This window comes from Botryllus schlosseri, chromosome 12 (genome assembly GCF_051294905.1).
Source record: "Botryllus schlosseri isolate E-star chromosome 12, Bs_hap1, whole genome shotgun sequence".
NCBI classification, from domain to species: domain Eukaryota; kingdom Metazoa; phylum Chordata; class Ascidiacea; order Stolidobranchia; family Styelidae; genus Botryllus; species Botryllus schlosseri.
In genome coordinates, this window is record NC_137247.1 from 18999539 (window position 1) to 19009542 (window position 10004).

A 10004-nucleotide genomic window follows, 5' to 3' on the forward strand; every position below is an offset into this window, starting at 1 on the left:
GTAGGTTCACTTTGAAGGGTAATATGTAAAACTCAATTATTTTTGCTATTTTTCGTTGCGTTAAGTCATTCTGCAGCGCGAAAATGCATGATAGGATATGGTTGAAACTGGCGCTGCTCATCGAGGGCGCTGCTCATCGAAAAAAGTACATTTTAACATTTTAGTATCAGTAAATTTTTAGTAAAGTGCGAGAAGTGATGATTTCCTAACGAGTAAATCAGTAAGTATTGAAGGTATAGTTTGTCTGAAAACCGAAAACTTTGAAATAGAAGTAGATGCGCTGTAAATAGATAATCACTTGATTGAGTATATTGCTACCATGCAAGTCAAAACCAATACTTGAGTACTCCAAAATGAACATGTACTTCGCTATCGACTCAAAAGGTAGTTTTCTAACTACTCTACAAAATCCGTACTTTAAGACTTTAGTACATTGGAAAAGTATTTCAGTCTAAAAATATTAATCCCCATAAAACGTTCTGGATGTGGGGTTCGAAGCCTAGACTAATAAGAGCAGCGTGATTGAAAATAGACGGAGGATCACTGGATTAAAGTTTACTGAATACCCCGCAATGTAAAATGATTATATACTATACAAAATGCGGAGTGTAAAAGTCTTTAGTGTATCGGAATAGTGTCGTTTTTTTCTACTTTACAAAACTCATACGATTTTTCTTGTTGCGTTCCGGGATAAAATGTAATATTTCGCGCTTTTTAATTTTTTAATTTTATTTATTATTTTCAGTTATCTGGCAAACTATACCTTTAATACGTACTTTTTCACTTGTTGGAGATCTACACTTCCTGTACTGTAGTAGAAATTTAGTGATAATAAAATGTTGGAATGTACTTTTTTCATTGCTCTGGATGAGAGGTGTCAGTTTCATAAACTTATCCGACAGCATCAGGTATTGGCGATGGAGAAAGCTAGGCACTAGAATATTTTCTAAAACTCAAACTAGGACGAAATCATGAATGTGTAGGACTTATGATAAACATTTATTGTGCGCATACAACTCTTGCACAAATTACAAATGCGGTATCGTAAATTAGTATATACTACTAAAATACAAACTCGGACGAAATCATGAATGTGTAGGACCTACCTTAAACATATATTGTGTACAAACAACTTTTACAAGAACTATAAAATTCCACTCCAGGCGCTGCGGGTTAGCTCAAGCGAACAAGAATTTCGGACTTTAGGAGTCAAATTGCCTTTCTTATGGTAAATTAACATAGGGAGAATTAATCAGAAAATTTTGTAGAGTACTGTAGGCATCGATACATTGAGTGAAAGGGGCTTCCTTATCTTAAATTAAAACGGGCAGAATAAATCGAAACAATTTGCAGAGTCCCGTATGCTTCAAGACATAGCTCAGGCTGAGATCATAGCCTAATAACGAGGGCTTCGAGTGGGATGTTATAGGAAGCAAGAAGAATCGTTGTAAAAGTGTTGAAACTTAATCGCATCTGTAATTCCGTCATTAAAGTTGACTACGCATAGGTATGTGCTACGCTCCCGCAAAAGAGATTCACGCAAATGTCGGTAGAGAACTGCGTTAGTTTAATCATGAAATGCGTGACAAAATTTGACATGGTACATTGCCATAATGTCTTACAACTGCGTACCGAGTTTCAAGGTGGGGAGTCGATTATTTTCATGGTAATTCCGTTTTAATGTTGACTATGTATAGGTACGTGCTGCGCTACCGAAAAACAGATTTACGCAAAAGTCTGTAGAGAACTGCGTTAGTTTTAAAGGTGTTACATCATGAAATGTCTGACGAAATTTAGTATGGTGTATTTTCTAAAAATGTTAATCCTCGTAAAACGTACTGGGTGTGTGATTCGAACCTACGTGAACACTTGTTCATTGGAACTTAAGTCCATCACCAAACAGCTCTATTTTACAAAATTTTCGGAGTACCGACTTTTTGGGTGAATTCTGTTATGCGCTTTGTTACTAACTCTGAAAGCAAGCAAAGTTTGTGGTATTTGATCAACATGGAAATTTTGGAACCTTGAGTTTAGGTGATATTGAAAACATGAGTTAAGCCCTACTTAAGAACATTTCGACTCATAGGTGTGGGTAATTTAAAATACAGAGTATTAAAGTCATTACTGCATCGGTCACAATTCTGCTCCAATACAAGTACATTATCAAAACATAGTGATCAAAATTATCGCAGAGCAATACCGATTTTGCGTAAATTCCGTTATGCGTCTTACTACGTTACTAGGGATTATGTAGTTAGTTACGAAATTAGGTATGCTATCTTCCCAATCGGCATGGAACAACATCAAAATCATAACAAAGCAATATCGAAAACGACATCTCGACTCATGTGGACTAGTAATTTTAGAAAAAATTTATTGGTGAAGTTAGTTCGAATCCCTAATAATGAATGTTATTTATTGAGTTAGGAATCGCATACCTGCAGCGAAAAGTTTGCGCATACCTGCAGCGAAAAGTTTGATTAATTGTAACGCCGAGAATTTTGCGCCTGCGGCAAGTCCGTTGGCGTTTTAGTGCTGCTTAAATTATCCTTATACTCGACGTGCAAAGTAAATTTGCAGGTATTCGAATGAATTCAGTTGTAGTGTGCGTTCATATTAGGTCATGAAATGCGGAGACCTCGGCAATCGAAACCGCGATCTGTCTGCGCTCAAAATCGCATTTTATATTAATTAATTATTCAGTGATGATGTGTAGAATTTTGATATATCATCATAAAACCCCGCGCCTAGTTCAACGTTGATGAGTGTTATCTGTGAATATCTGGCAAATATAGTATTCTATTGACATCATAGTTTTCGAAATTTATGTATAATGTGAATGTTATTTATATCCAAAAAGTAACTTATTATGAAGTTTCGGAATTTAATCATCTAACGTAATCATCATAAAACCGCGGCAATAGTTCAACGTTGATGAGTATTATTCGATTGTGACGTTAACGCTATTACTGATATATTATGCTCTTTTTTCGAAATCAATGAACATTAATTTATTATTGATCCGCGAAAATACAAAGTTCTAAATTCACATAAGAATAAGCGAGAATTCATATTCCCAAAAACAGCTCAGTACGCGTTTTCGAAGTAGTCGCATTAGTCCTAAATACACATATTAGAATATTAGTCCTAAATACACATAATAGAATATCTAAGGAAAGTATCATCTAACGTATAATGAATGTTATTTATTTCTCGGAAGCATGGACGGCCACAGTCCGACGTTAATTATATTATGAGTGTTTACATTCTAAATAGCCTGAGGGGCGGGGCAACAAAATTGCTTTATCCTACTACTAACAGCTACCGATCGAAAAAAGACATGTTAAACTTGGTGCAATATTACCGAAACGGAATGGGTGTCCCAAATTTCAATGAGGTCCAGCAGGAAATCTGATCACGTGTGTGTATGTTATATATCTGGGCCGTAACCAAGTCACGTGGCTCAGAGTCACTAGTCGATCTCACTTTCATAGTTTTGACTCGAGTCAAGTCGAGTCATTTTCAATTCACCATTGAGTCAAGTCCGAGTCCAAGTCACTGAGCAAAGGTTCCTGTCCGAGTCATGGTATTATGCCTTGAGTCCAAGTCATTGTGTTGACTGCTCAGTTTCCAGTTGAAGTCTTGTTAAACCCACTTTTTATAACTCTGTTTGGTGATATTGAATGGTTTGGATTTATAATATACTAATTTTCCCGACTTTGAGCAGTTTCTTGTCGCATTTTCAAGTACCAGGACCAATAGACGAAATTCCAACAGGGTGTACACTTTACTGTTCTTCGAAATTACAATGAAATGTCGGTATTGGCCGTCTTAGTCTCGAGTCATATGGCTTGGTTCGAGTCATGCACAATGACTCGAGTCAAAGTCGAATCAATACACAGATTGTCTCGAGTCGAGTTATTTCCGTATTTTGAGAAAATAACTCGAGACAAGCCGAGTCGTCAGAAAATGGTGACTCGAGTCTGGTTAACACTGCTATATATGAAAGTACGAATATTATTGGCGAAATGCATACGCCAACTTGAGAAAAAAAAATTCGAGACCATTTAATTTATGCATATACTTATTTTCCACAGCAGTTATATTAGCGATTGGTGCATGGTAAGCCGAAAACACAAATGGAGAAGTTTTGCGTTCGCAGTTAACTAACACGACCACATCTACGAATAACGTGATAGCAGAGTGAGTTCGCTGTGCGAAGGATGTGTGTGTGCGTGTATTTATGTTACAGTGGATTGTATGTATAAATGAAAGTACGGGGGTCTGTTGAATCAAGCCTTCCAGAATTTGTTTGATTGGGACCAAGACCATTGTTTTTTGGAGGTCTACAAAGTGTTGTTACAGCCCTGCTAGAAACAAACACTCAATACCGCCCGTCTTATTCTTCAGTCAACAGGTGTCTGCGCGGTAAAAATGACCTTTTTTAATAATCGCGCAGATTTCTCCTAAGGGGAGGAATTTTGGCTAAAATTTCGGCCAAGGGGGTCACGAGATGAAAAAGTTTGGGAACCACTGTGGTAGGCGATATGTCGGGTAAGGCGAATTCGCGGTGATATTGATTGCGGGCATGACAGCAATTTTGATTTGTCAAATGTAAGCCTACTGTACAAACTTCACATCAAGCCCGATTTTATTAATGTTGATCGTTTGCCATAGACTAGAATGCTATAGACTAGACTGCTGAATGTTATTACTCTTTATGCATAAGGATATGTGGGATAGTAACGATAACTTGGCATTATCCCGCAGTTGGCTACCCGGGCCGACATAACTGTGTGTTGATCATGAATCTTATGTAAGTAATACTTTTTCAAGAAGGTGCAAGTGTTGGCTTTGACAACACAAGGATGCCGAACGTTGTTATCGAAAGATATGTTGATTTGTGTACTGCATAGATAAGAAGTGAATGAAGCCCAAGCTTATCCATAAATAACAGTCATCAATTACTCGTAATGTGTGGGTTTGTATAGCAATGCATTTCTGATTTCAAGGCCCACCGTACCATCCAATCGGCTAACATACCTTAGTACGCGAAGCATCTTTTCGAATGTTGTCAGAATATGAACCAAGGGTGCTAGTCGCAACACTGATGCTACGATTCAAATGCAGTTTCACTATTTTATGCGTTCTAAAGGCGAACACATTCACATCGCGATGACGTAACATGTAGATTTCGTGGCAAAGTGATATTGTTGCGAGTAAATATTGTTTTTGGGTTCGCCCTTTAAGCTTCGAAGGAAATCACTGCACGATAACCCCGGAAAATGCAACGAACTTTTTGAGAACAACGGGAGTGCGATATCTGTGATTTTTGTACTGCAGTGATTTTAGTGCATGATTAATCAATAATACGATACGCTGACTGCAAAATAATGAAGCTCTGTACTTCCAAGAAGCTCTTCGAATACAAAAGTGATAAGATTCTTCATTTTCTTTTCGTGTACTAAATTTCGGCTGACTGGTGCGAATGAAATTATTTTTCAAAAGTGAACTGTGAATGGAGCTCAAAAAGGCTGAAAAGCACTGCTCCGGAGTATTTCAATTTTATTTTCAAATTACATTGTTAATAAATATATTACAATATTACAATATATCCGGCGAGTGATGCTTACCTAGAAAACCACGCTTAATGATGCAGGTTTAAAAACACTGATTGCTAGTTGGAACCAAATAAAACGTCACTGTAAAAAGAGACCTTTACGGAAATAGCTCATCACGCAAAATTTATCTGGGACTATATTGTAAATTATTGCCTGGCCATAATCATGTTCACTAAAAACCCCACCCAGGCACCGATCCAATGGATCAGGGGTGGGCAATTATTTTCCTTCGCGGGCCAAATGAGAACAATAAATATGTTGGCGGGCCGAGTGAAAATTTTTAGCTATATTCTCCAGAGTATTTCAATTTTATTTTTAAATTACATAGTTAATAAATGCTGCTCAGTGATTGTGTTGATATCAGGTAATGAGAAAGTGGCGCTTAATTTAAAAAATATCCATTTGCTATCATGACTCGAAACAATGTTAAACATGATACATTTTAGCTCTCTTTAAACCCCTATCCACGTTATTCTATTTAGACTAAAAAACAGGGGTTCTCAAACTTTTTTAGGCACGCCTTCCTTTATGATAGTGAACAATGTCGCGCCCCCTTATCACGATACCACAAAACATAAAAAAACTGCAACCGGAATGCTAGCAATACCAACGGATAGTTTGATGGCATGGACGATTGTGGCTGTTGATGTGAGAATTGTGAAATATCAAGTCGGACAATACACAGAGCAAAAACTATAAGCTGGGGGTATATCGCGCGGAGCGCGAAATTTTTTTCAATAAACTCGGCTTTGCGCCACCCTTCTGATACTTTCACGTCTCCCAGTTCGAGAACCACTACACTGAAATGTGTATGCAGTACAAAGCTTATTTTATTGGTCGCTGCCTTCCGAGCAGTGTGCAACAGCTTAAATAGCCTTCACGTTTAGCGAAGCTTGCAGTGTTTCTGAACTTCGCCCTCCCTTGACCGAGTGTTTCGTGTTTTTGTCTTAAGACATACTTTAAATAAAATCCTTAATCTTGGCGACATGCTCGGCAAAAACTGAAAGGACGGGTTTAGCCCTGACTCCAGTATGCGAATATTTAGTGCTCTAAATTATAAACCTAAATATTCTTTGAATTTCAGTTTTCGGCATTTTTTTTTTGGCATGCCCGTTAATCCTTTAAGGGAGATAGATATGATGAGTTATATAGTAATCGCGAGCACTGATTGACTTGTTTTACGAATTGGGATTTAGAAACATATCACGTAACAAATTGAAACATACCTTATAATGCGTGATGTGACGACGTCAACAGTGAAAGTTTGAACTAAACTATATGGAAAGAGTGATTTCTTGTGACTTCAATTGCTACTCATACTTTGCCACAGTGCCTTTATTTTGAATCTGGATCACGTATGCCAGGTACGTAGGCCACGTAATCTTGGCATATTAATAAACAGGCTTCAAAGTATACGAATTTCCTGTTAATTTGATACAGCCTATGGTTTTAGTCATTCAAGAAGCAAGTTTTATATTTTGAATTCCAAGCAACCTTTCGCGGGCCGCACAGAATAGCTTCGCGGGCCGCACTTTGCCCAGGCCTGCTGTGGATTTTAGGTCATTTGAAATTATACGATTCGTCTCTGGATCGGATTCGGCTTCTCATTTACGAAGTCGGACTGGCAAAATTTACCACTACGCTACACACTACTAAAACCTACTAAATTATTCGCGACACCTTACATGCCCAAGGCTGTCGACCAATGAGTAGCGCGCACCAGAGGAAATGCTATCCCCAAAGGTTTAAATGTAATAATTTTGAAGCCAGGTCTCCTCAATTTTTTATCCGATATAATTCTTTCTTCCGCTGGTGTATCAGATCAGTGGTCATCATATAATCAGTAGCAATATAAAGCATCGGTTAATGGTAGGGAGCGACGGCGATCCGTCTAAGATTTGCTTCAGTAAATTTATTGCTACTTTTATTTATAACAGTACAGCGTGCGTCTTTGTAGGACAAATTTAGGTCACAACCATTCATTATCTAGATTCGAGACCTATATAACCATCGTCGGGGTTCAACAATATAATTCTTGTCGCCGAAGTAGAGATATTGTAACCATGGTTATTCACAGGAGGAATATGAACTTTGCTATGAGGCAGTCTTGGGATATTTTCACAACTTCGACACGTACTCAAACTTTGCGTGATGATGTCGCAATGAACGGACGATTTTGCTCACTTTCGACATTTTGTCATTCACTACCACAGAGACGTAAAACATCGTTTCTGATGATAACCCTCTTGCTGTCGCGGTGTCGAGAGCAAAGCATTTAATGCCTCAATAATATGTTACAACATTATTGTTTCATTGTTCATACTTTGAATGTATTTTTACACGTGTGGAGAATCATATCGACCTCGTTCAAGTTTATGATGATTTTTTTTTACATGTTCGCCTTTATGCAGACTACATTTTCATAGTTCGATATTGGACGGGCGTCACTGATAAAACAGTGTGATTTTAAAAATCTATGCAAGCATGATAAACCATTTGTACACCAACGTTTATTCGTTTCCGGCCATATTTATGTCTACTGAAGTATGGATTGCAAATCCTAATTACTGCGAGCGTCAGAATTTTGCAAAGATTGTTTCAGGCAAAGAATAACTTCAACCGTGGTTTCTTTATTTCATGCTTGCTTGACCGCCGTTACAAGTAAATTTGAATCGCATGCATGACGGCCCCACGATTTTCATTCGTGGCTGCGCGCGGCTGGACATCCGCAGGTTGCAACAACATTGCTATCCACAGGGTTGCCATAGACATGGTCCTGAAAATAAGGACAATCGAAAAATTAGATTAGCATTGAATACGACTTTGTACATACTTTGTATTTATTCGAGCCGTGGCATATCACATTACATAGTTTTCGCAAGAAACAATCTGCTCTTGCAACTCCTGCTTACTAGAAAGTGCTTCAAGGATCGCACGACAGCTCAGGTCTAGGTTTACCTTTAGTCAGGGCCAAAAACACGTTGGTCTGGGTCTCCCGTAGGGTGATAAACCAAACTTTATCACCTCGTTCTGATTAGAGGCGTCAACCAAGATAGAAAAGGCTGTACATCAAGTTTAGACAAAATGCAGCAAGAGCTCCTGTAACAATGCTTGTAATCTTGGTCCTAGCCGAAGCAAACTTCTTTGCGATGTTGGAATCGGGGAATATTGCTTTGAACAATTGCGATGTGCAATCGTAGTAGAGGAATGATTGCTGGATGCTGGTGTTTGACACTATGGAATGCCCAGGTACCTCAGCAGCAGCTTCCTAGTGGTCTGTGGTCGTTGGTGTTGATCGACTTGTGAGAAAATTATTCATCGACCTGCTCGAATCAATCATTATGACACACTTCTTGTGTTTTGGTTTATCAATGTGAGTTTAGATAGCGGTGTTTCCTATTGCTTCCAGGTTAATATCCCAATCGCAGATATTGCAATGGGCTAAACACTCGCCCTTCAAGCTTCCTTTAATACCTTTGAATTCTTTTTCATAATCGTCACGAAAAACGTTTTTACGCCTGCTCATTTTAACTAAACAGATTTAGCCTTAGTGGCTGAATCTATATGTGCAATATATGCAATATAATTCAGATAATATTATCAATAGATACTAGCTTTACTACTTTTTAGCCAAAGTGTCGACTGCACTGCGCCCTTTTCCAGTACGCAATAAATGCTGCCTTCCCCGCAGCTTATTCTGCTGACTATACGGCAGAAACCTGGTGCTGCTGTTTACTACTAAAATGACGTCCGCTGCGATAGCTTGGTACAGCCGAAACTACTATACCACTCATGGCCCTAACTAGCAGAGATGAGCGGATTTGGAATTTCTATGTCCTAATCCTATCCAAATCCGAACCTTCAAATCCTAATCCATAACTTTTTCATATCCAAGTCCATGTCCAATCCTAATCCGATTCCAACTGGAAATTCAGAAAAAATACTAATTTATGCAATGGAGGGATTCGAAAATTTTTTTTTACAACCAACGATTCACTGGATTCAAAATAACTTAGTAACCATAAGTACATTAATAACTGATCTGAATAAAGTTTGTCGCCATTCGCCACACGACATTTCAATCTCCCAGAAAATAGGTAAATCCAATCCAAATCCTAATCCGTTCTGAAAAAAATTTCTAATCCAAATCCAATCCTAATCCGACAAAATTTCACAAATCCTGTTTTTCAAAACCTAATCCTAATCCATGCTCATCTCTGCTAACTAGTAGCTATTACACCACTTACAAGTTAAATCCTGTGGTGTGTCTTTGTACGCCACGGTAGTTCCTTTCATTTATGACGTCATAAAATCTCGACGCAAAAGCATTATTTTAGAAAATTATGCAACACAGATACCAGAGGAAAACAATCGAAGTTCTGT

The 10004-nt window shown here is 38.1% G+C and overlaps 1 protein-coding gene across 3 annotated transcripts in view; it reads left to right on the forward strand.

Moving 5' to 3' along the window:
* LOC145451583 (uncharacterized) overlaps nucleotides 1-8128 on the forward strand; it is a 96927-nt gene extending 88799 nt beyond the window's left edge. For 2 of the 3 annotated variants that reach the window (XM_080329792.1, XM_080329793.1), the window contains one exon: nucleotides 7699-8128. In XM_080329792.1, coding sequence (XP_080185918.1) covers nucleotides 7699-7773 — 75 coding nt within the window. In that variant the 3' untranslated portion in view covers nucleotides 7774-8128. The remainder of the gene's footprint in view (nucleotides 1-7698) is intronic. The other variant, XR_013918955.1, reaches the window with a different exon arrangement.
* The last annotated feature ends 1876 nt before the right edge of the window (nucleotides 8129-10004 follow it).